This window comes from Jaculus jaculus, chromosome 8 (genome assembly GCF_020740685.1).
Source record: "Jaculus jaculus isolate mJacJac1 chromosome 8, mJacJac1.mat.Y.cur, whole genome shotgun sequence".
NCBI lineage: Eukaryota > Metazoa > Chordata > Mammalia > Rodentia > Dipodidae > Jaculus > Jaculus jaculus.
In genome coordinates this window covers 15,403,106-15,430,702 of record NC_059109.1, presented here as the reverse complement: position 1 = coordinate 15,430,702, position 27,597 = coordinate 15,403,106, and the positions used below count along the sequence as shown (strand labels likewise).

At 39.1% G+C, this 27,597-nt stretch overlaps 1 protein-coding gene across 6 annotated transcripts in view; it reads left to right on the top strand.

Moving 5' to 3' along the window:
• Pkhd1 (PKHD1 ciliary IPT domain containing fibrocystin/polyductin) overlaps positions 1-27,597 on the top strand; it is a 507,380-nt gene that overhangs the window by 328,015 nt on the left and 151,768 nt on the right. For all 6 annotated transcript variants that reach the window (XM_045156516.1, XM_045156514.1, XM_045156512.1 and 3 more), the window contains 3 exons: positions 4,986-5,123; positions 22,470-22,583; positions 25,448-25,535. In XM_045156516.1, coding sequence (XP_045012451.1) covers positions 4,986-5,123; positions 22,470-22,583; positions 25,448-25,535 — 340 coding nt within the window. The remainder of the gene's footprint in view (positions 1-4,985; positions 5,124-22,469; positions 22,584-25,447; positions 25,536-27,597) is intronic.

Below are 27,597 nucleotides of genomic sequence, written 5' to 3'. Positions count from 1 at the left end.
TTAAAAACCTTCCTATTACACAGCTTCAGAATATTTTTTTTTTTGAAGAACAGATGGCATACACTGGAGGAAGAGACAAACATTGTGTGTTAAGCATTTTATTGATCAATTAAAATATCATAATTTAAAGTGTTGATTATGCTGTGGGAATTAAGCGTGTCTGTGTGTGAGCGAGAAAAACATTGGAATTGCGTGTGTTGGTGAGATGGGAGTTTCCTAGGTTCATTGCAAATGGAGGGCTTCTATCTGCATTTATTTCCTCTCACCTCTCTCTGATTGCACATTCACATGCACACAGGCATTCTCTCTCTCTCTCTCTCTCTCTCTCTCTCTCTCTCTCTCTTCAGGTAGGCAGATGGTTTTTCATAAAGGTGTTAGGAAATTGTCTTTCAGTCTTGAATTGTGCCTCTGGGCCCTTTGAAAACTGTCTTTTTTTCTGCCTATTTTTTAAGACCAGAGCAAAAAAAAATAAAAGAAAGAAAGAAAGAAAGAAAAAAAGAAAAAGATGATAGGCAAAGTAGAATAAAGAATCCACCTGTGTGGATTTGATGAAAAAAAAAATCAGGCTGTAAAGTTTGCAGCTCTTTGAAAGGAATTCTGCTACAGAAAGCTTTTATCCTTATTTTTGTTCAGATATTTCGACAGAAGAAGGAACTCTTAAGAACCGAGTGTCATTGTTCAGTAAATTAGTCTACTTGACACTAACTTTCAGTCACATTAACCTTTCATCCTTGTGAATTATTTATGCATGCAAGCTTCCACTACTTTAGGAGTCTTGTTCTTGGCCCCTGTTCATAAATTAGGATGGACTGTTGGAGTGAGTGACTAGATTCCTCTAAACTTAAACAAGACCACAAAGGAAACCCCACCGATCATTGTGTCCAATGTATATTTAAAGTATATCAAGCATAACTTTTGAGCTAAAAATATTCTTCTATTTTTACAAAGGAAGATTAGATCATTTAATAGCGATTTAAATGGAATTAAATTTTACTTTTCCACTGGTTTGTATATTTATAGAAAAAATACCACAGCCAACCCTGGATGCAGAAATAAACCCCATCAATGGAAGGTGGAGAAGAACAACAGCCTACAAATGGCCCTTGTCTGCCCCGCTCTGCCTTTCCATGCATTCACTCTCCCCAGAAGACCCAGCCATGTCCACCGCTGGTATAGGCTGCCTCCCTGACAAAGGCGGGGTTGTAGTGGAGACTGTCTTCACCACCTAAGTTATGGGGCCTGATACAGTGCATTTCATACAAACAGCGGGTCTGCCTCCCCTAAATTATGCCTGTTCCTGTGACTCCACATTGTTCTCAGGACTTGTGCCCTTTGCCCTTGATCTCATTTCTGTGGGATCTAGACAAGTGTCAGACCCTTGGAATGCTACACAACAGTGACCTTGGTTCCTGAACTTTGCTAGCCAAAAAAAAAAAAAAAGTTTAATTCTAGTGTTGAAATTACATGGAATGCTTTCTAACGATAGTACTCAAATTATTCTTCATGAAAAAATGCCATAGTCCTCCTTCTGAGACATTGGTCTTTTAGTTTGGCTCAGGTCTTCAATTTTATGATCCTGTGGATAACATATTTGTAAAATATTTGATCTTGTTCTTTTAGTTGCTCTCACATTGGTGCATAGAGAGATTGTAGGATTCTCCTTACTGTTAATATCATTTCTAAAACTTTAGATTTCTAATGGTCAAAACAGGACAGTTTCTGAAACAAACAGACATTTCTTGGCAAGAGCCACAAGGATAACAGGTGGTGGGTGCTTAGTGCTTGATGGATGAACAAGTGGTAAGAAAGTGTAATTCAGAACCAGAAAGTACCACCCCATGGCTGGTCCTGAGCTCCTTTGGGGGGGAACGCAGTCTTTAATTACATCTGGAATTTGTTAATTCTTTTTGGAGCCTCTTTCCAGATCAGCTCCCCCATCAGCCACCCATTGAGTAACAGAAATTCCAGATGGTTCCCTCCATATGCCAGTGTTCATTCTCTTAAGTAGGATAGATTGGTCATTGATAGAGTAGGATGGAATTAGCTCTGGCCAACCAGGACAAAATGAAAGGCCACTGACCACCGTTTAACTAGAGGTGGCCCAACATTTACATTTATTAGATGGGTTACATCAATAACTTTCCTGAGTGGTTACTTGAAATGTTGCAGTATTTCATCGAAATTATGCAGCTTCTGGAGAATGTAGCATATGGGTCCAAATTCCTGCCTGACAAGAAAGAAGAAGTCCCCAAGGTGTCTTCGTAGGTGAGGACTGGTTGGTTTTACCCTGTAGCTTATCTACTCCCGAGGATCTGTCTGCTGAATTGTGATTTCTTTTGCTCATATAGTCATAATGTCCAATATTATGATGTAAAGAGAATCTCCCTACAGAAGAAAAACTATAGGGCATATATTTATTTCATTATAGTGGAATTGTGTTACAATAGGCATATTAACACATTTTCCAATTTGAAGGATCAGGGAAGGAAAATAGGTTCAATCTTATTTGAGTAAAGTGTAAATTATTCCAAGTCTCTCACACTAAATATATTTATATACTTGTTATTATGTGACGGTAGAAAACACATCTGTCTCAACACTGATGTCCTACTGTGTAGTGAGATTTTGTATATTTCACAATGAAAGAAAGAGGAAAGAAAAGATGAAGAGATGAACTGAGGAAACTTAAAAGTATGATGTACAAAGAAATTGTAGCAATGTTTATTTCTAGTTTTGGTCTTCAGTTTACTCTTTTCTCTGATCATCACTGGATTTTGTGTGTGTGTGTGCACGCGTGTATCTATGTTGGTGTGTCAGGACCCACTGTATTCTAGATGTTGTTGTAGAACCTGGGAAAGAAATGAATATGACATCCATGTCTTTGTTCCCATGTACTTGGCAAATCTGTGAAGTACATTCAAAGAGCCATGTGTGTGTGTGCGTATGTGTGTGTGTGTGTGTGTACTCTGTGGATTAGAAAAAGCATTTATTATATAGATAATTTTGTTTAGGCAAACATAGACTCTACTTTGAATAATGCTCATTTGCACAATACATTCATTTTTAAGTTTTTGCTTTATTTCAAAAAAATGTGAGCTCATAAAATATATGCTAAACCTATAACAATCTCTTGATATTTCACTCTTTTGTTTGTGTACTTTGAAAAGTACCACAGATGGGCCCAAGATCTATGTTCATTTTCATCTGCTTAGCTCCATCAGTTATTTTGCAACAGTCAGTAAAGCAGTCTTGAATTTGAGGAGTGGAGTGTAGTAAACTCAATGGATCTGGGCCACACTTGTTTAATGTCTATTTTAAACATTACGATAAGTATGGGGAATCTTAAAATGAATAGTTCTTCATCTAACAAGGGGAGAGGAAGGACCAGCATGCGAACATGATTCAAATACCACGTTTTAGTGCTCTGACGTAAGAAGGTAGCACCGGAGTATGAAAGGCAGAGCTTGTGTTCCCAGATGGAGTGGTGGAGATCTCCAGTGATGGGGAGTGTCTTACCAGAGCTAAAACTTCTCCTATTTCTGATAAATGGGTGGGTGGGGCTGATTTCTGCTAGACCATAGCCATGCTCTGAGGTCCACTACTCTGTGAACCCCGAGGGAAAACAAGGATTGTGGAAAGATGCACAATGTACGGGCTAGGCTGGAGATGTCAAACTACCCATATGAAATTGGCTACAACTGCATCACGTGGCTTCACCTAGCCTCAGAGAAGCCTGGAAGCCAGAGTCTGAAACTACGGGCTCAGGAGAAAGTGGGAACGGGTGTTCTGTAGCCCTGTGGTCTCTGTACCGGAGGACACTGCTGACCTTAGTGCGAGGAAAACAGCTGAGGGCTAGAGGAGACAACTCATGGCAAGTTAAGTTTCTTGGTCAGACCCGAGGTGCACTGTTTCCTGGACTGAGACACAGAGTTATGTCAATAGGAGAACTCTTTAAGAAGTCTTTACACGTGTCAGTGAGTATGGTACTTGAAAATGAAGAAGATACATTTATTTGCTAACTTTAATTACTTAATTCAAATTAAAGTATGAGTGAGCTTCAGAGAGCAACACTGAATACTTTCACATACATGAAATATTTTACTGTTTTAAATGAGAACGCCTTATTCATAAGTTACTTTATCAGTAAATTCAGACAAAATTAAAGGTTATTTTTTTTGAAGTTTTATGGAAAAGACTTTTTTTATGGAAGGGATGATTAATTATAGCTTTAAGTAGTTTATGCACTCCATGAGTATTCCAAGAAAAAGTATAGTTATGTATGAATGCTACTCACCAGTGCTTGCTAAGCATGGACTAAGTCCTGGGTCTTAAAGCAGAGAAGGGATTAGGCAGTTAAAGATGTCTTACTTGTATTGTGCAAGTTCTTTCTATACATTGACTCATTTCCCTACTCACAAAACCCCTTGAAAATGAAACAAGCATTATTAATAATGCCCACTTCACAGCACAAGATAATTTAGATACAGAAAAAAACAAAGTTGTTAAGTCTCCTATTTAGTAAATAGAACAGCTTGGATTTACAACCAAGTTGTCTGTCTTTTAAGGCCAAGGTCATATTCACCGCTGTATACCATCCTAAAGCTAGAGCCCAAAGCAAGATGACCAGCACATAGGGCTGGGGTGGTGGTTGTTTTATTTATATGTTTGCACTAAAGTAGACTTAGGAAGCTGTGAGGGCATTATCAATGCTTTCTGCCCATACCATTTGGTGCATCGAGCAACGAAAGCATTTACCAACCATGGCTTTCTTCCCTTGCATTTAAATAAGGTCTTGCCTCATGCAAAGTGTTTGTTCTAGTTGCTGAACCTGCCCTGACTTAAATAGCAGTGTAAGCAGCTCCTAAAATGTTGGAGAAGCGCTCCACGCCTCCCCCCCCCGCCCCCACACAAAACAAATCCCCGGAGGGAGAGAAGGTCGATCTTGTTTCATATGTACATCTGAGAAATTTCTTCTTCTTCTGCAGACAGGACTGTTATTGTAGATACTGATCTTCCATTGCTGAAAGGCCTCTATGTGATGGGAACCTTAGCATTCCCTGTGGACAGAAGCAACGTTCTAAGCGTGGCCTGCTTGCTCATTGCAGGAGGGGAGCTGAGAGTTGGTAAGTACCAGGTGCAAGGGCTGGGAGGGTAATGAGCGTTAAGCTCTGAGGGAAAGGACTGTGGCAGGTGGGAGGTGGCATCGTACCGTCATCTCGTGGAGGCTTGGGAGGGTGGTAGCAGGGCTGTAGGACAGGATGGAGGTTGCTTTTGCTGCACATTCTCTTGTGTCCCCCTCTGTCGTCAGTCCCTGCTTCTGCCCCTAGAGTCTCTGTGCTCATTTCAAGGTCCTTTATGCCTCCTTAAGGTTATAGTTCAGATCTCATGTTGGTTATTGATATCAAACTCCATGTGTCTCCCTCATTTGTTCAATTTTTGTTTATTAGTAACAGACAGAGAGAAAAAAGGGGGGAGGGAGGGAGGGAGGGAGGGAGAGAGAGAGAGAGAGAGAGAGAGAGAGGGAGAGAGAGAGAGGGAGAATGGGTACACTAGGGACTCCAGCCACTGCTAACAAACCCCAGATACTTATGCAACCTTGAGCATCTGGCTTAACATGGGTACTGGGGAATTGAGCCTTGAACTGGGGTCCTTAGGTTTCACAGGCAAGCACTTAATCACTAAGCCATCTATCTCTCCAGCGCATGTGTCTCCCTCTTTTGAATGATAGGGTAGGATAGTCTTAAAGAGGCTTTGATCAGCTCACTCTAAAATTCTTATCACTGTCTCAATCCAGTTCTCTTAGAAAACAGGTATGAGAGCAAAGCCTTTATGCTATCCATTTCAGAGGTCATGTAACCAATGCAGTGAAGGGATTATGGTGAAGTAAAAAGAGAAAACATGCAGAAAGTGGCCACAGCCTCTCATGGAGACATGACACATGTCTTCAGAGAAGCCCTGTCCATTCCCCTAAGCTGAGCACATTATTAGGCATGGGGGTGAAGTGAAGACCAGTGATGCATCTGCTCCAATCTGAGGACATCATTTCCTCTTTTGCGGTTTTGTGGCTCATTGAGCAGGGAGTAGAGGGGACAGGGAATTCAGAAGGTTCTAGGCTATGAGGGTCCTCTAGCTGGGAAGTGAGGTATGCTCGTGGTTTCCGACAGGCAGAGGTGGTGTGTTAGTTTGACCTGTATACTGACTTACTTAAAAACAAAGAAGGGGGGGGCGCTAGAGAGATGGCTTAGTGGTTAAGGCACTTGCCTGCAAAGGCAATGGACCTTGGTTCGATTCCCCAGGGCCCATATAAACCAGATGCACAAGATGGCACATGCATCTGGAATTTGTTTGCAGTGGCCAGAGGCCCTGGTATGCTCTCTCTCTCCTCGTTCTCTCAAAAAATAAAGATAAAAAATAAAATATTTCAAAAGGCAAAGAGTGGCATTTTGATCATAAGCTACATACTTGTAACTATTGTAGGTAGAAAGTGTTAATGCTGTTAGTACAAATGCTCCTTCAAAAATAGTGAGGCAGTTTGTTTTACCACCAAAATCAAGATTAAAGGATAACTCCAGACTGGAGAGATGGCTCAATAGTTAAGGTGCTTGTCTGCAAAGGTTAATGACCTGGGTTTGATTTCCCAGTACCCATGTAAAGCCAGATGCAAAGAGTGGTGCATGCATCTGGAGTTCATTTGCAGTGGCTAAAGGCGATGACGTGCCCATTCTCATTCTCTCTTTCCTTCTCTCTCTCTCCTTACAAACAAATCAATAAATAAAATTTGAAAAAAAATTTTTTTTAAAGATAACTTTAAAAAGATATTTCTAAAAAGGAAACCTCTAACGGGAAAGAAATATTAGATGTCAATTTTTGTAGGCTCTACATTTTAAAATCTCTAATTCTTGGCTTAACTGCCTATGTAGACCAGTAGAAGAATCCTGGGAGCATATGGCCAAGCCTCCTTTCCAACGATTGCAATTACAGTAGAAATCCAAACTTTCTGAGGTAATCTGCTCCTATGTTAAGACATGCTCGGGTTGGTTGTTCTCTCAGCAGCCCAAGTCCGTCTCCCTCTAATTTATATCGGGTCAGCTTCTGCTGGAAACATCTAGGATGAACACAGTCTCCTTTCTACAGTTCTTCATTCACACTGTCCTGAATGGTCTCTGTTGTTAGCTTATTGCATCCTCAGTATTTTAACCATGCTTCATAGTTATTCCTGGTTCTAACTTTTGTTTCCAGTGTATTACATAAATCTGGAAATTGAATATTGTCAAGGAGAACTAGTCACTTATAATCTTAGTAAATATCTTGATATTTTGTGACTCAAGGTCAATTTTATTAACATCTGCACACATATACATAAACATACTCATATATACATATACATGAAAAATATATATACATAAGTGAAAATTTACACACATACATACAAGCCTATTTGAATGATTAGGGTAAGGTATTTGATAATTAAGTTATGTTATATGTTAATAATTTCTCCAAATCATCATTTAAAGGATTTTAATAGCTTGATATTTTGTAATACATTTAACCATTTTCTATTACTACACACCTAGATTGATAGGCTTAGTCTTTTGCAGATGAAAGCATCTGCTGTGACCTTATGAATGTAAGGGTCATGTCATATTTGGGGGAAGGACTCATGAGACCCCATACCTCCCAGAATAGTTTGCGGCAACCAGTGATTGCTGGGAGAGGGAATGTCATGTCCTTCACTGGGTTGAGGGGTGCCTGTTCTCCAATAAATAACCCTCCACTCATGATCATACAAGCAACCCTGAGCTTGAAAATAGGCTGGGAATTAAGTGGGAAGAGGAATTTTTGGGAAGCAGTCGAATGAGAGAAGGTAACTTGGGGGAAAGGGATTGAATTACATTCTATACAAGTATGAAAGTGTCAAAGAAAAAAAAAGAAACACCAAGGCTATTTATTTAAGATTTTGTTAATGGTACTCTTTCTGTAATGAACATATGAGCCATTGTCGCCATTCTTATATTTATTTTCTTAGAGCAGGCTTTATATAATAATAATGGGACTAAGGATAGGTAGGGATAAAGGCACATTAAGGTCATCAAAGCTTATTGCTAAACAGCTGTTCCAAAAGACTGTAGGATTTGCACTTTCTGTAGGCTTCTCAGATGTATGAATGTTTTCAGTTCCTTCTTGGTATTGTCACTAAACATGATGATTTTGACTTATTTTGAATTAAAGAGCCAGAGTTTTACAGGTGTTGTGGTGCACCCCTTCAATCTCAGCAGCTTTGAGAAGCTGAGGTGGAAGGAGCCTAGGTGAGTTTGAGCCCAGCCTGGGACTACATAGTGAATTCCAGGTCAGCCTGGGCTACAGGGAGACTCTACCTCAAAAACTGTAATAACAATAATAGTCATTATCATCATCAAAATCAGGTAAAAGTTCTATTCTTATGGGGCCTGGCCTGTTCCACACACAGTGAACTGAACATAGTGGCCAGCAGCATGGATTCTAACTCAGATAGTTTGGGACCAAATCCATATGTTGGCTTGTTTTTTTTTTATTTTAATTTTTATTTATGACAGAGAGAGAGGGAGAGATAGAGAGAAAGAGAGAGGGGGGAGAGAGAAAGAGAGAAACAAAGAGAGAGAGAGAGAGAGAGAGAGAGAGAGAGAGAGAGAGAGAGAGAGAGAATGGGCACTTCAGGGTCTGTAGCCACTGCAAATGAACTCCAGACAAATGTGCCACCTTGTGCATGCATCTGGCTTACTGGGATTCTGGGGAATTGAACCTAGGTCCTTAGGCTTCGCAGGCAAGTACTAAGCCATCTATGCAGCTCAATTTTTTATTCTTTTCTTTTCATTCTTAATTTGTCCTATTTTCCCATTTGTTTAGTGCTATATAATTCTGTAATTATATATAATTTATAATTCTATAAAATCCTCACATAATTTGATGGTAGAAATACTGATTTCAGTGGCTGAGGGTCCTGGCATGCCAATTCTGTCTCTCTCTCTCTAAAAGATAAGTGAGAGCCTTTTAAAAGAGTGCTTATTTATTTTTTTTTCAGAGAAAGAGAGAGAAAGAGTGAGAGAGAGAGACTGAGAATGGGTGCTTCAGGGCCTTCAGCTGCTCAAACAGACTCCAGACACATGCAATGCCTTGTGCATCTGGCTTATGTGGGTCCTTTGACTTTGCAGGCAAGTGCCTTAACCACTAAGCAATCTCTCCATACCCACAACCTTCTTTGTGTTACTAGAAAACTTATTTCCAATTGGTATCTTATTTTGTTAAGGCTGATATTTCTCCATAAAGTTGTTTTTAGGTTTTGGGGACCATTTGTTATAATATATAATGTGTAGCCTGAAAATCTATGCCTTCAAAGTGATTCTGTACCATTTGCCAATATTGTGTTCTATGTTTCAAATGTTATTTTAAAATAACTCTACCCCCATCTTTATTTTTACCCATCATTAGATAGTTCTGTAATTTTTTTCTACAGTTCATCCATGTGTTCTGGGCCTAAAGGTTGCTTATTGGAACCCATCTGCCCAATGCTATGTGTATTATGCCTGAAGGAAGACTTTCAACCCATCTGTCCACACCTACAGGAATCCCATCATGAAATAGATAATGCAACCAGTTAGTAAACAAACCTAATAGATGTGGACACTGGCACAGTGTACTGCCAAAACACATTTGCTCGCTGATGCCATTTGATCCAAATCCCAACAGTAGGGAATTGTATTTCTTGGTGGTCCTGCATTTAAGGCAAGTGGTGCTAGGAAACTATATCAAATGACTTTTAGTAAAGGGGAATCATAGAATACTACAATGAGAAAGAGATGCAAGATTAGAGCTTTGCTTAGAGGGCCGCAAGTGTATCACAAACACCAAACTCAACCCCAGCCTTTATCTCATTAGTCTGATAAAACACTTGACACCAGCTTAAAGCCTTTCATACTTGTGTCTGTTTAAGTATTTGTCATGCATTTACTCATATATACCATGACCGATGCTACGGAAGCTACCCTGTGTGCAGAAATAGAGAACATGGACCTTAGGTTTCAAGAAGTGTTTAAAAAGTAGAGACGTACAAGTAAAACGTGATTGAAGGAGTCATGTCTTCCAACTGGGAGAGGCTTTAAAGATTAAGCTTCAGGGTTGGAGAGATAGCTCAATGGTTAAGGCACTTGCCTCCAAAGCCAAAGGACCCAGGTTTGATTCCCCAGAACCCATTTAAGCCAGACGCACAAGTTGGCACGTGCTTCTGGAGTTAGTTTAAAGTGACTAGAGGTCCTGGCATGCCCATTTTCCCTTTCTCTGCCTCTTCTCTCTCTCTCAAATAAATAAATAAATAAATAAATAAATAAATAAATAAGATTAAGGGCTGGTGAGAAAGCTTAGAGGCTAAGGCACTTGCATGAGAAGATTAAGGACCCATGTTTGACTCTACAGATCCCACATAAGCCAGATGTACAAAGGTGAGGCAAGTACAAGGTCACAATGCCCACTAGGTGGAAGTGTCTGGAGTTTGATTGCAGTGGCTGAGTCCCTGGCATGCCAATTCCCTTCTTTCTCTCTCTCTCTCCACCCCCACTCTCTATCTGAAAATAAAAGATTAAAGTTGATATTGGAAAAGACACAGATTTGTGGACCAGCATTATACTTTACAGGAAACTGGCAACAATGCATTATCTGAATTGTAAGATTTACTTGGAATGGTTATAACAGGTGAAGCTTTTTGGCCTTCTGCTCATCAAGGTAGTATGTAGTCAGTGTATTAAGCAGGGATGTGGCATGGCTAATTTTGATCTTAGAAAGTTCAACTCTTATTAGTATGAGGAATATATTCAAAAGGACACAATAAAAAGTGAGAAGACTTCTCAGGAAAGAAATTACAAAAAGTTAATCCAATAAATTACTGAGTATAAAGAAAAAATGAGTATGTTAGAAAAATACCGAGGAAATGAAAAAAATCATTACAATGTAGTGTCCATTTTGATGTGGGGTAAGGAGGAGTTGTTTTAGGTACATCCTACTGTTTGGAATTGTTCATGTGTTTATAAGGAACAAATTCCCATTTTACCAGATGTTAGCTGAGAGACCTTGAGAAACCCTAGGCAACTTTCTCTGTATCACTTTGTTTCTGAAATGGAAATAATGATGGATATTTCATAATGCTTAGTGAATATTAAATGAGTCAATATTTATTCAAGTGTTTTAACAATGTTGGGCATAAAGCAGTCTAATACAGTACAGTGGTTTGTGAAATACAGACTCATAAATCTCAGGTTTAAATTTTGAAGAAATATGTAAATGGTAGCATCTACATAGCAACCTGATCAATGCAAAAGGAACCCAATAGAGAGGTCTATACTAAAGATGGGTTTGGGATCATGTCGGTATTTGAAATGAAATGCTTGAAAGTACTGAACCAAACCGAGTTTGAGAGTAGAGAAGAAGCTGATCCAAGATGCAATTTTGAATACTAGATATCTCAGGTTGATAGATGAAGCTCTATTCAAGAAAGGGAAGGAAGCCAGGCGTGGCAGCATGCGCCTTTAATCCCGGTACTGAGGAGGCAGAGGCAGGAGGACCACGGCGAGTTTGAGACCAGCCTGGGACTACAGAGTGAATTTCAAGTCAGCCTGGGCTACAGTGAGACCTTGCCTCGAAAAACAAAACAAAAGAAAACAACAAAAAGAAAGGGAATAAAAAATATATGTTTGTATAAGTGGAAGGAAAGTGAAGAGACAAGAGTATAGCACTTCGAAATAAAACAGGGACGTACACACAAGATGGGTGACTCAGTAGAATCTGATATTGTGTAGCGAACAAAGAAACTCAGAAAGAAAATTTGGCTTAATCTAATGGACTTTTTGTTTTCATAGTGACTGGTAAATGCAGTCTGGACACAAATTGTTACCAAACCCATGTGACAAATAAAGTTGAAACATAGGAGTTGGGGAGATGGCCCAGTCAGTCAAATGCGTGCCACGCAAGCCTGAAGGCCGGGGTTTGTGTTTTCAGCACGCGTGTACGATCTAGGCACACTCACGAGTTTCTGAAATCCCCCACTGAGGAGGTAGAGATAGAAGCACCCACAGCACTTGCTGGCTGGCAATTTTGAATTTTGAGTTCCAGGTTCAGTGACTTTGTCTAAAACAACAGGTTTGAGATCAGTTGAGAAAAATTAGACACGGCAATCTCTGGCTTATAGCCGCACATATTAATATTAGCACACATGTACCATAAGCCCATACACATGTGAACAAAAAAAATCTCCAAAGTATGTCCTAAGAGGCAGCAAGTTTTAATAATTTTGGTCATTTTATCTATTTTTAATCAAGCTAACTTTTGGCTTTGACATATTATGAAGCATTGAACATGCTAAATGTGGCAGCGAACAGTTATCTATAGTAAGTGATATTACCTGAACCTTATAGATTACTTTCAGGAATAATTTAACTTTGTTGGGTGAAGAAATACCAGACAGACAAGGCATGTCTACCTATGCAATAATGGCATAACTTTTATGGGAGTTACTGACTACGTTCTGATTGAATTTGAGGCTTGATCTTGGAGGAAATTCATGACAGATACTGAAAACCTAGTCTGAAGTCTGTGGCTGGGAAGGTCACAGGCACTAAGAGTGAAGCTGTATCTGTTGCTTGGATAAATGGATAGGTATGCTCAACAAGTACCTCGCAAACATTTATACTTATAGATTAGTGCTGCTTTCAGCTTCGGTCAGAGCAGCTCCTTAAAATACTTTTTACTTACTTATTTATTTTATTTTATTTATTTACTTATTTGAGGGGGGGGGAATAGGCATGCCAGGGCCTCCACCACTGCAAACGAACTCCAGATGCATGCGCCCCCTTGTGCATCTGGCTAACGTGGGCCCTGGAGAGTCTAACCTGGGTCCTTTGCTTTTGCAGGCAAATGCCTTAACTGCTAAGCCATGTCTGCAGCCCCTATTTACTTATTTATGAGAGAGAGAGGGAGAGGGAGAGGGAGAAGGAGAGGGAGAGGGAGAGGGAGAGGGAGAGGGAGAGGGAGAGGGAGAGGGAGAGGGAGAGGGAGAGGGAGAGGGAGAGGGAGAGGGAGAGGGAGAGAAGGAGGCAGACAAAGAGTGAGGGTGGGCACACCAGGGCTTCTTGCCACTATAAGCAAACTCCAGACACATGCACCACTTTGTGCACCTAGCTTTACATGGGCACTGGGCATCTGAACCTGGGCCATCATACTTTGCTTTTAACCACTGGACAAACTCTGTAGCCCCAAGCAGATTCTTTTATACAGTGGGCAGTGATTACTGGGGAGACTTAAAACCCATCAAAGTGCTAAAAATAAATGATGGTTGACTATTCTCTTTTACTGGGGGGAATGCTAGCTTGGTACCTGGCATTGTTACTGCTAGTATTTCTAGGTTTGGGGAAAACAAAGAAAGAAATGGTAAAATGAATAGGGATGATGAATTTAAATGGTGACATATGCTCCAAAGGGCAATAAACAGGGGAATGATTTGAAGAGAAGCCCAGGTTGGCCACCATAGCTTAGGTAGCTATAGTGAGTGTGACATCAGATCAAAGAGATAGGAAGGATCTATGCCTGTATTTCAGTTTGGACCAAGGGTTCATACAACAGTCCCAACTGAGCTGAAAATTTCTGTTTCTGAATAATATTGCTAAAACAGCTCTACCAAGCTACCCAGGACCTCAAGGTGACTATTAGCACAGGACTTGGTTGTCAGGCAATGAAGTACTCAGGTGTATGGAAGTTCCTTTCATTGCTTTGGCGGTTGAGATTTTCTCAATCCTAAAGCAGAAGAAAAATCCATCCAGGTTATTGCCTTCCAAACGGACAGTTCTGTAAGACTCACTGGTTGATTAAGTAATCAGACAAACCAGAGAAAAATATAGATTAAAACATCCTCCAGGGACATAAGAGATGGCTAAGCAGTTGAGGCATTTGCCTGCCAAAGATAAAGAATTCAGGTTTGATTCCCCAGGACCCATGTTAGACACACAAGGGTGCACATGTGTCTGGAGTTTTTTTTGTGCAGTGCCTGGTGGCCCTGGAGCCTCTATTCTCTCTCTTTCTAATAAACAAATACATAAATGAAACATATTTTAAAAATCCTCTAATCCAAAGCCATAACTCCATTGAGCAGCCAGAGAATCATGTGCAGTATTTCTTAAAATAATCTAGCAGTTTATATAATATACCCTCTTTCAAGCAAAGACACATGTAATGTATAAATGTGTTGAATAGAAATCCACAAATCAATGTTTTGTCAAAGGGCTTACATGGACCATCAGTCAGTCAAACTTCATTTACACTGGCAATTCACTAATCAAACTAATAGTTGGCTAATAAAATTGTTAAAAGTGGCATTGAACCTATGCACATTCTAAATATTATACCTAAAGTTTTGTGTTTTATAGGTATAGGAAAAATGAAATCCTGCTTTCTGGGCTTGGAGTGTTCCTACTAAGGCTGACATGCTACCATTGAATAGTATGTGCTATAAATGAGATAAAATGCATATTTCTTTCACAAATATTATTCTTAAATTGTACTTTTATACTGGTAAGCAGAACATCAATACAAATGAAGGTTTCTGTGATTTATTACATATATCTGTAATAATCATCTTTAAAAATTTTTTTTTTTATTTATTTGCAAGTAGTGAAAGAGAATGGGTACACCAGGACCTCTTGCCACTGCAAACAAACTTGAGTTGCATGAACCACTTTGTGCATCTGGCTTTACATGGGTACTGGGGAATTGAACCCAGCCTGCCAGGCTTTGCAAGCAAGTGCCTGAACCACTTAGTCATCTCTCCAGCCCAATAATCACCCTTAAAAGTGTGATATAACCAAAATCATCATTTTTAAACTGTGCTTTTAACTCATAGACTTCTGTAACAATGCAAACAGAGATTCATCAATTTCCAACTATTAAAAATGAAGGATATACTGCCGGGCGTGGTGGCGCACGCCTTTAATCCCAGCACTCGGGAAGCAGAGGTAGGATTGCCATGAGTTCGAGGCTACCCTGAGACTCCTTAGTGAATTTCAGGTCAGCCTGGGATACAGTGAGGACCTACCTCAAAAAAAAAAAAAAAAAAAGAAGGATATGTGCTGGGCAGATGGCTTAGCAGTTAAGGCACTTGCTAATGAAGCCTAAGGACCCAGGTTTGATTCCCCAGTATCCATGTAGGCCAAATACTCAAGGTGGGCCATCCATCTGGAGTTTGTTTGCAGTGGCAAGAGGCCTTGTGCAGCCATTCCCTCCCTCTCTCTCAAACAAATCAATAAATAAGTAAATAATTAAAATGAAGGAAATAACATATCAAATTATGTTAATGGATTATTATTTTTTATTTGTTTGTGTTCGTTTTTTCAAGGCAGGTTCTCACTGTAGTCCAAGATGTCCTGATGCATTGGAACTCACTCTGTAAGCCTAAAATAGCCTTTAATTCAGTATTCCTCCTACCTCAGCTTCCCAAGTGCTGGTGATTAAAGGTGCTAGCAACCACACCCAGCTAATATTAATTATTTTTAATACTTTTACTATAAGTATATAAAAATTAAAAATAAATTAATTAAATATATTTAAATATTATTTAAGTAATTAATTTACATGGAAGAGCATAATAAGTAAAAAAAAACAAACAAACTGGTGAATGAGTGAATGATGTTTTTTTGTTGTTGTTAAAAAATTCTTACCAGCACTCGGGAGGCAGAAGTAGGAGGATCACCGAGAGTTTGAGGCCACTCTGAGACTCCATAGTGAATTCCAGGTCAGCCTGGGCTGGAGTGAAACCCTACCTCGAAAAAAAAAAAAAAAAAAAAAAATTCTTCTTAGAGGGTTCAGCTTGAGAAGAATTTTGTGTTCCATGTAGCTATTTGAGCTAGTTATTCAAATTAGTGATCACTTAACACTTTTGCCAAGTTCTGGGATTACAGACATAAGCTACATAAGCTACCCTGCCAGGATAAATGATTTCATTGTGAAATAAACATCTTAATTGAACTATGGTCAGGAATCATACAGTATATAACTCCAGTCCTTTGAAATTTGTTAAACTTCTTCTGGGCATGGTGGTGCACGCTGGTAATCCCTGCACTCAGGAAGGCAGACGACTCAGTAGGCTGTCCTCAGCTACACAGTGAGTTTAAAGCCAGCTGGGGCTACATGATACTCTTTCTCAAAATAAATAAATAAATAAATAAATAAAAACTGACCAAGCTTGTTTTTTGTCATTGTACCATTAGTTTTCATAAATGTCTGTGCATGTATCCAAAGAACATGCATTTTATGGGTCTAGTTTTCCATTTATGCCTATTTTATCAAGTCTGCTAATTGTATTATTCAATACTATAGTATTCTAGCATATATATATATATATAAAATATATAATATAATATAATATATATATAATATATAATATATAATATATATATATATATATATATATATATATATATAATTTTATGCCCAGTTGTATTTTTTCTAACCACTTTATTATAGGTTTATACATTTTTTTCTTATAGTTCCCTCATGTCTTTTTCTAAAAATTTTATTTATTTATTTGAGAGAGCAAAAGAGAGAGAAAGAGGCAGACAGAGAGAGAGAGAGAGAGAGAGAGAGAGAGAGAGAGAGAAAGAGTGAGAATGGGTGTGCTAGGGCCTCTAGCCACTGCAAATGAACTCCAGATGCATGCACCACCTTGTGCATCTGGCTTATGTGGGTCCTAGGGAATTGAACCAAGGTTCTTTGGCTTTGCAGGCAAACGCCTTAACCGCTAAGCCATCTCTCTAGCCTTCAAGACTTGCTTATACATTTGAGGTATATGATGCTAGGCACTTACATGTTTAATATTGTTATAGCTTACTGGTGATATTTTTATTATTTTGAGGTATTCCTTTTCATTCCTTTATTTCTGTAGGACAGTTGGACATAATTAACTAGTTCATCATTTTCCTATGAAATATGTCAAATGATCTCTGTGAAATTTGGTTTCTTCTCTCATCTTACAAGAAAAGGAGATAGGTTTTTTACAAGGCCCTTCTAATACTGTGTTAAGTGTTTTGAGGTAAAACATGGTATGTTGTTAAGGCTATTGTGGGCCATTTAACTCATGTTAAATTATTAAGGAATGATTAGAACAGACTTGAAATTTCTATTTAACTATAAAGAAATGAGAGTGACTCTGCTTCAGGCAGGCAGAATGGAGGCAAGGAATCTCACTGTGTGTTCAGAGACTTACGTGGTTTAACAGGCCAGTATGGTAGAAGGAAATTGAAGAGGTTCTATACGAACAAAAAATACGAAGGATGTATCTTACTGCTTGTTGTTTCAACACATTTAAAAATGTTTACTATGATAATTAAATAACAATGAGGGATGTGGGTATTAATCTTTGTCCATATTTTTTTACATGCCTACATATGTGTGCTGCAGATTCATGAATATATACATTGTTACATGTGTGTGGACACACATGTGTATGTACATGTGGAGGCCAGAGGTCAATATTAGGTATCTTCTTCAATTGCTGTTCATGTCAGTTTTTAAGACAGGGTCTATCACTGTACCCAAAGTTCACCGATTTGCCAAGATTTTTCAGCTAACAAGCTCCAAGGATCCTCCTGCCTTTGTCTACTCAGCGCTGGGATTACGGGTGAACACCACCAAGTCTGGCTGTTTACATCGGTGCTAGGGATCTGACCTTAGTTCCTCACGTTTGTCTGACAAACACTAAACTGCTTGAGTCATATCCGTAGTCTCCTCATTGGTACCAACTATTAAATCTTTCAGACAAATTCCTCAAAGTAGAGTTACTATAAGAGGCATCACCAGTTTTGTAAGCACTAACTTTTGAGCATAGTAGGTTTTTGGAAATCAGTTAAAGCGGAACAACTCTAGGCCTTAGGAAGAATGAAGGTGACTATGCAAGTCAGGACTCTCACGTGCACAGAGACGGTTGAAGGATCCATAAATTAGTATGGGCTGGCTGCATACAAGGTGAGAGACATCACGTTGGAAGAAGGCTTATGTGTAAACTAGGTTACTTGATTCTGTTAAAGAGGCTTAGTTCACATAATAGTAAAAGGTCCCTTTCTCTCTCATACTTACATTTTAAAGTTCATGGAACCCATTTGTACCATATTCCTCAAATCAATAGTGGTTATTTCTGGTATACCAGAACGTATTACCTCCCATCTCCCAGGTAATTTTTAGCATCTGGAACCAATTCTGTTTCCTCTCCATTATTCCACAACACACTAAGTAATAGGAACTTTGATTTACTTCTCTCTTATCCTTCCACACCCGTGACTTAGAATGGTACTTATTAAGTCTGAGGCCCCAAGATCACTACGTAATAAATGTGTAATTCCTGACACAGTGACCTCTTCTTGCCTCAGGTTCCTCACGAGAACCTTTGCAATCTCTATCAAAGACTTGTGAGAGTCCAATGAAATCATGCATGTGAAAAAAACCTGGAATGTCTTTGCAACACAGTGACAATTATTTCCCTTCCATTGTGAATACATAAACTCCCCCCAGGTTTCCTTTGTTCTGTGCTATAGTTTGGAGCACTCAGAGACGCTTTAGACAGGCAGGCCAAGGCCAGACTGCTTTATCTAAGCCACTTCTCTCGGAGGTAGCTGCTCTTATTTACCGACAAAATCCATGTGCAAGAGAGTGTCTCATCTTTGATTGCTAGACTGGGGACACAATGAGGAATGCAGCCTTTAAAGCATCCTATTTGCCAGACTTTACCAATTCAGCAAGCACTGAATGTTAATAGTCGAACATCATGCATTTCCTTCTCTTAACGCTGGCCTTCTCTCTGCCTGGTCTCTGTCCTCCAGGCTTCGTTCCTTCATGTTAACAAAAAGAGAATTCAAGCTCTGGTCACCTCAGAGGCCAGGAGATCACGCAGGCTGACTAATTCTGCCCAGACTTTCTGCGAAAGCACCACGTGTGCTCCAGTTTTGGGTTGCATAATTGATTTAATCTCTGATTTTAGAGAAACGCTGAACTCTTTTTGTGGGATTCTGCATACATTTCTCTAGGGCAAAAACTGTCCTACTTTTTTTTTTTTTTCTTTTTCTCTCTGGTATCTGTTAAGTGCTAGGCCATTTCCTTCCCCCCACCCCCTTACCTTCCAAGACTTTAAACTACCCTCCGTGAAATAAATGAAATCACAGTTGGAAAACAGCTTACTGGACAGACTTATAACGGCGAGATAAGAGCAACACCAGGCACATTTGCTTAGCATTCTTCCTCCCTGTGTCCTTCCTTCCGGCTCCAGTGCGTCTTTGTGTGGGCTAAGATGATGCCTTCATTTTCTGGGCTAAGGTATATAGTGTCACCTACACAGAGTAGCAACCTAGCTCAGTGTCATAGTGCTAGAAATACCCTGGCTCCGGGTTCTAATTCTTGCTGTCCCACTGATACGCTGCATCACTCTAGACAGATGGGCTGGCCTTCCTGAGTCTTGCTCTGGACAGTGAAGGATGGACTGCATAGGCAGCCATGTGGTATGTTTCCAACTTTCCTTGAACCTTTACACTAACCAGGCACACAGGCAGTGCAGCTGATGGGGGGCGGGGGGGGTGGGTGGGTATTAATGCTACCCAAGGAAACACTAACCAACTGGATAAGCCAGTCATTTTAAGTTTGTTTACCAGTTATTTCATAGTGTGTTTGGCAACTTTGCTTTCTTAAGTCTTCGGGAAATTTTTCAACTAGGAGGTCTCACTTGATAGTATATGATTTTTGTGAGCTTGTTTGATAGTGTATAATATGAGAATTACCTTTCTATCAGTGTCCCTGCCTCCTTTCCTTCCTTCCTTCCTTTCTTTCTTTCTTTCTTTCTTTCTTTCTTTCTTTCTTTCTTTCTTTCTTTCTTTCTTTCCATATGTGTGTGTGTGTGTGTGTGTGTGTGTGTGTGTGTGTGTACATGTACATGTTTGTATGTATGTGGGCACATATATGCTATTAGGTGCAGGCATGTGTGTGTATGTGTGTGTGTTTGTAGGCTAGAGATCAATGTCAAGTATCTCCTTCTATGACCTTGTTTATTGAGATAGGATCTTTCACTTGAGCCAGAGCTCACCAATTCAGCTAGTCTAGCTAACTGGCTTGCTGAGAGAATCTCCTGTCTCTGACTCCTGAGCTCTGGGATTATAGGCACACACCATCATGTCCACCCAGCATTTACATCGGTGCTGGGGATTCAAACTCAGATCCTCATTCTTTTCTTTTTTTTAAAAAAAGTATTTATTTATTTATTTGAGAGCGACAGACACAGAGAGAAAGACAGATAGAGGGAGAGAGAGAGAATGGGCGCGCCAGGGCTTCCAGCCTCTGCAAACGAACTCCAGATGTGTGCGCCCCCTTGTGCATCTGGCTAACGTGGGACCTGGGGAACCGAGCCTCGAACCGGGGTCCTTAGGCTTCATAGGCAAGCGCTTAACCACTAAGCCATCTCTCCAGCCCATCATTTTTTTCTTTTTAAAATTTTTAAAAATGTTTTATTTTTATTTACTCATTTGAGACAGGGAAAGATAGATAGATAGAGAGAGAATGGGCACGTCATGGCTTTCAGCCATTTCAAACGATCTCCAGACTCATGCGCCACCTTGGGCATCTGGCTTACGTAGGTCCTGGGGAATCGAATTGAGGTCCTTTGGCTTCACAGGCAAGCGACTTAATCACTAAGCCATCTCTCCGCCCTTAGATCCTCATTCTTCTCTAGCAAGTGCTTTATCTGCCAAAGCCATCTTTACAGCTCTACCAGTGATGTATTAAACAAACAACTCTGTGAGATTTTCTATATTAGGATATATTGTCAATTGCACATAATCTTTATTGTCCACTCATTAACACTATTTCAGCAGTCTCTGAACATTTTTCATACTGCTATATCAGTTTGATGTTGGGAATAATTTTTATCTGCTTAGTGTCATAGATGCATAACTTTTTAAAATATTTTTTGTTTATATTTTTATTATTTGAGAGTGACAGAAAGAGAGAAAGTGGGGGTGGGGGAGAGAGAGAGAGAGAGAGAGAGAGAGGGAATGAATGGGCGCGCCAGGGCTTCCGGCCACTGCAAACGAACTTCAGACACTTGCGCCCCTTTGTGCATCTGGCTAATGTGGGTCCTGGGGAATCTAGACTTGAACCAGGGTCCTTAGGCTTCATAGGCAAACACTTAACTGCTAAGCCATCTCTCCAGCCCAATAGATGCCTAACTTTTTGTGTCTTTATGCTGCTAAGCAAATTTACAGAAAATAACTTAATAAAACACTCCTTGTAAACAGATCATTGGTGAAAGGGTCTGCTACTTACTGCTTGTTGGATAAATTTAGATACATACCTTAAGTTGTTGGTCTCTTATGCATGAATATTTATATTGACATAAGAATCTTGCTTCTCGCTGGGTGTGGTGGTGCACGCCTTTAATCCTCAGCACTTGGGAGGCAGAACAGGGAGGATCCCTGTGAGTTTGAGGCCATCCTGAGACTACATAGTGAATTCCAGTCAGCCTGGGCTAGAGTGAGACCCTACCTTGAAAAACAAAACAAAAAATAAATAAAAACAAAAAAAGCTCGGGCTGGAGGGATGGCTTAGCGGTTAAGCACTTGCCTGTGAAGCCTAAGGACCCCGGTTTGAGGCTCGGTTCCCCAGGTCCCACGTTAGCCAGATGCACAAGGGGGCGCATGCGTCTGGAGTTCGTTTGCAGAGGCTGGAAGCCCTGGCACGTCCATTCTCTCTCTCTCCCTCTATCTGTCTTTCTCCCTGTGTCTGTCGCTCTCAAATAAATAAATAAATAAAAATTTTAAAAAAATAAATAAAAAAAAAAGTAAAAAAAACTCTTTGCTTCTCCAGTCTGTATAAAGGTTAAATGTTAAAATCTATAAACAGGATATTGTGAGTCATACAGCCATAGTCAATGCATTGGCTAGGTTTTGCCATAATGCTGGCATTTAGCAAATACCTCCCAAGTCTCCGTGGCTTGCAGAAATAGGCATTCATGATAGACTTGGTTGGCCTTGGCTCCAGCCTGCATGCTGTTACAAGGCTTGCTGGGCACTGGAGGAGAGGAGGAATTCTCTCACGGCAGAGAAGAGATGTGGTGAGCACCAGCCATGCCTCTTAAGGCGGCCACTAAGAAATCCCATTACTGTCACTTTCCTCCAGTAGCCAAATTGCTTCACATACAAGCAGCCCGAGTGTGAGTACTTAGGGATGTGTGCGCCGATCCAGCCATGGGAGAACAGCGAGTCCTTGCTGAATGATATGCCAGCCGCCTTCCGAGAAGGGAAGGGAGTCTCCGCATAATCCACTGGCCTTGCTCCTCCCATGCTGTCAATGCCGTAGACTCCACTTTGCATTGTCTCTCTTCATTTCAAGTGAGCTTTAATGGCATACTTACTTTTCTTTGTAAACAGGCACTTTAGAAAATCCATTGGAGAAAGAACAAAAGTTTCTGATTAATGTTAGAGCCTCAGAAGAAATCTTTTGTGACCGTTTTTATGGAATTCGTATTGACTCAGGAACCATTGGTAAGAATGTAATATAGTTTTTATAATGGTGTGTGTGTGTGTGTGTGTGTGTGTGTGTGTGTGTGTGAGAGAGAGAGAGAGAGAGAGAGAGAGAGGGAAGTTCCATCCACTGAACAGGTACCCCTCTAGATAACTCATGTTCATTGTTTGACTTGCTGGCTGTCCCCTGGGCAGTGCCCATCTTACAAAGGTCAGAACTAACACTGAGGTGATGAAGATATAGAAGACCATACGGCTTTATGTGTCAAAACTATATATATACATATATATATGTGTGTAATTTATATATATATAAAATCAACAACAAATACTATGTGATTATTGATAATTTTTTAAGCCAGTAGATGGAAAAAAAAAAAAAACCTCTCTGTTGACAGTTTGCCCTTTGGAAAATGGAATGTGTTGTATTACCGTACTATAAGTACTCCCTGCATATACGAATGATATAAAATAACGGGGCTTTAAGAAGTAACACAATGTGGATCAGATGTCAAGTGTTTTCTCACCAGCTCTGTGTGGGCATCATTTATTTTACAAGTAAAGGGGGGAATCTTTGGAAGAAACAGCGTCCCTTCCAGTGACATGGCTCAAGATTCTCAAAGCAAGATTCCTTTTGGTCACTCATTCTTCATTATAGAAGACTTGAAATGAACCACTGTGCTTGACTCAGTTTTCAGATATTACACTGTTCCGTAGCTTAGATGTCTTACTACCAGCAGCCATGACATTGGTTTCATGGAATTTTCCTTGAGATGCAAAGCTACAGAGGATATTTTCAAGTACACAATGGCCTTATGCTGCCACTGAAGACCACTGTATATGAGGCTTCTGAACACCATGGCATAGAAGTATGCAGATGCTATGATGTTTGTTAACTTTGCTTAAAAAAATTGGGAGGCTAGAGAGATGGCTTAGCAGTTAAGTGCTTGCCTGTGAAGCCTAAGGACCCCGGTTCGAGGCTCGATTTCCTAGCACACATGTCAGCCAGATGCACAAGGTGGCCCATGCGTCTGGAGTTTGTTTGCAGTGGCTGGAGGCTCTGGCGTACCCATTCTTTCTCTCTCTCTCTCTGCCTCTTTCTCTGTTGCCCTTAAATAAATAAATAAAAACAAACAAACAAACAAAATGTCTAACCGCTGCCATGGAATACAGTGGTAGTGTTTTATGGTTTCCCAATAGTTTTTCACATGTTCTCTTTATTTTAATTTTAACACATGAGTAGGAGCATTTAAAAAAAATTCCTGTTGATAAGAAAGAAGGAATATATTTGAAATTTTTTATCTCTTTGTTCTGCAGAGCAATCATGCTGTGTTGAATTTTCAGTTAGAAGCCCACACACCATTGCAGATCCTGATCCCTAGCTCCAAAATTTTCTGAGACCAAATTAAAATAAAGGATATCTGTTTCACAGCATGCTTAAATTTTATGATATTATAAGTAAATTCCATCTTTTGGCCTTTTAAAGCTTTTACAATTTTCCTGAAACAACTAAGAATTGGTGTCATTTTACAATAAACCTTTGATCATTGTAAATGACCAAGAAATCTGTTTTTCTGGTTAATCAAATTTTCTGGGTAATTCAGATTTAAGGACCTGAACTGTGTTTTGTTATAAACCTTATTGTTGGAAATGTCTTTAAATTACTCCAGCACTCTTGCTGCCTAGTTTGTTTGATCTATGGTAAGTAATGATTTTTTTCTATTTTTTCATGATATTATAGCTTGTGATATATATATATTCATGAACCTATATTATGAAGGCTTGATTTCAGGACATGTCCTAAAAGTGGCATTCTTTTACATCTACTAATCTTTATTTTAGTTCTATGTGCTGACTTTTTTTTTTTTCTAACTTAGTGTATAAAAACATTATAGGTGTTAGTAGTAGTCAATAAGTTCATGAGATTTTATTTTCCTGGACCATACTGCATGGAAGGTAAAGCATATTATTTATATTTAAATGTTATTTACTTCTATTATTTATGTACTATTTTTAAAAATATTATAAAGCATTTACATTTTTAGATTAGTGGATTGTAATATACTAGTCTAGGAATAAACAGATATTCCCTTTGAATGCAGCCAAATATACATATTCTAATCAAATATGCATATTTGTATATATACTTAAATACTTATATATTTAAAATACACAGCTAAACAAAATAGGTCCACATATATGGGAATACATCATTATATATTAACTGGATTTCATGGTGACAACGTTTTCTCCACAATAAAGTCTTATTTCATTATTATTATTTGCATAGTTTCATTTTTTAAATCTTTATTTATTGAAAGCAAAAGAGGCAGATAGAGAAATGGAGGGAGGGCGGGGGAGAGAGAGAGAGAATGAGTGTTCTAGGGCCTCTAGCCACTGCAAACAAACTCTACATACATACACCATCATGTGCATTTGGCTTACTGGAGAATTGAACCTGAGTCCTTAGGCTTCACTGGTAAGCACCTTAACCTCTAAGTCATCTCTCAAGCCCCATAGTTTGATTTTTATTGATAATTTTATCTATGTATATAATGTATTTTGATCACAAGCATCTCTCATGAACTTCTCTCCCCCACACCGAACCCCTTCTTCTTTCTGGTTATTCATTCTCTGATTGACTTTGATGTGTGTGTGTGTGTGTGTGTGTGTATGTTGGTCACAGTCGTCTTTGAACATTAGGCTATGAGGAGTTATATTCACTACTTCAATCATCTTTTTTTTCCTGGTAAGATGGACATCTTTACACATAGGCTCTATGTCACATATATTATACAATAATGTCTAAAATGAATTTTCCTTACATTGCCTTAATTAAGACTGTAGGGGGTTTTCCCAAATATTTGCTGCTTCTTTAATTTCAGGGATCTATGGAAAAGTTCTGCTTCACAGTGCTTATTCTAAGAAACCCTGGGCACACCTGGGGGCCGATATTGCATCAGGAAATGAGAGGTAAGGAAGGAGTCAGGTAAGGAGGTTAGTTCTTGGTCTAGTTTGCTTCCATAGGGTCTGAGGTTGAATTTTACACTAAGGATCATAAATAATTCAAGGGTAAGCAGAAAACAAGGAGTCTAGAAGAAATATAGATGAATAAATAAATAAATACATACATACATACATAAATAAAAACTTCTTTAAAACAGTAGAAATGCAAACCATGTTAAAGTAGATGGACATGCTTATTTCAGGCAGGGGTAATTTGCAGATATTATATGCCCATTGGTCATAAACATCTGAAAATATAAATTTGTGAGATAAGAGATGAAGTATAAGCTGAAAAGACAATTTGGATTGCAAAGGTGATAGAGGGTAAGGATGCTAAGAGGAAAAGGTAAGAATGAGATGAAATATGTTAATAGCATAATTGTCACTGCCTTAAACTGAACAGACAATATTAAGAAGACACTGGATGAGGATATAAAAATAATAAAATAAAAGATATGATACTAGAAGTACAACTCATAAAATAGAAAGCTACATATATAGGCAGAACATCAACAACAGAATGAGTCATGGAAACTCTGTCTAAACCACATACAGGAAAACCCCCCTCCCAGAAAAGCTATATTTAATTTGGAATGATGATTATCAAGAATAAAACTTGCTGAGGGTTGGCGAGGTGGCTCGGCATTTAAAGGTGCTTACTTACAAAGTTTGCTGGCCTAGGTTCAGTTCCCTAGAACTCACGTAAAGCCAGATGCACAAAGTGGCGCATGTGTCTGGAATTAATTTGCAGTGGTGACAGCCTCTTACTTGTTCATATACAAACTCTTGTCTCTTTCTCAAGTACATAAATGAGAATGTCTAAGAAAAGAATAATAATTGTTATATGATTTTAATGGTTTAAGGGAAAATACAGTGAAAATGATAAACAGGAAATTTAAACAGGCTAGAATAAAAGTTTTCATCTTTACCATTAAATGCAGAAGGGTGGGCTGGAGAGATGGCTTAGCGTTTAAGCGCTTGCTTGTGAAGCCTAAGGATCCCGGTTCGAGGCTCGGTTCCCCAGGTCCCACGTTAGCCAGATGCACAAGGGGGTGCAAACGTCTGGAGTTCGTTTGTAGAGGCTGGAAGCCCTGGCGTGCCCATTCTCTCTCTCTCCCTCTATCTGTCTTTCTCTCTGTGTCTGTCGTTCTCAAATAAATAAATAAATTAAATATTTTTAAAAAATGCAGAAGGGTGGTGGTGTGGCTGCTGTAAATATTCAGGAAAACAGAAAGAACTGGAACCCTGCCAAGGTACCCTATACAGAGGAACTGACAAAAATGCAAAAGAGTGTTAAGATATACAGATTAAGCTATTCAACAGTTATCTTTAGGAGCTGTTTTAATAATTTTGAAGCTCATTGATTTTAACAACTTAATTATATATTTTAATCTTCTGCTTAACTTTAGCTTTTTAAGAATGTCTTAAATTTTTCTCTAGTAGAAAATTGTGATTACACTCTGATTTGTAGCTGAACTTTTTTTTGATCCAGCATAATTTAATAAAATATTTTATTTCTATACCTGGCAGATTTATTCTTAGTTTATTCTGATTTTTTACATATACATTTTTACTTTTTAATTTCTTTACCATTTTGTTTTCTCTTTTTCACATATTACTATTTTATTTATTTACTTATTTATTATTTTTGGTTTTTCGAGGCAAGGTCTCACTCTAGTTCTAGCTGACCTGGAATTCACTATGTAGTCTCAGAGTGGCCTTGAACTCCCAGCGATCCTCCTACCTCTGCCTCCCAAGTGCTGGGATTAAAGGCGTGCACCACCACGCCCGGCTTTACTATTCATTTTATGGTGTGTTTTTTAATTAATATTTTTCTGAAACTTCTGGTGGCTGGAAACAAAGTCTGCTAGAACAAAGTAACTTCCTTTATTTCCTGTAACACTTACATGTGCCATTTCCAGTTTCCTTTCACAAATATTGTAGTAGTTTAAATGTATGTACACCATCGACTCAGGTGTTTTCTTTTTTCCAGGTCCATCATAATATTTAATGTTGTAAAAAAGCATTT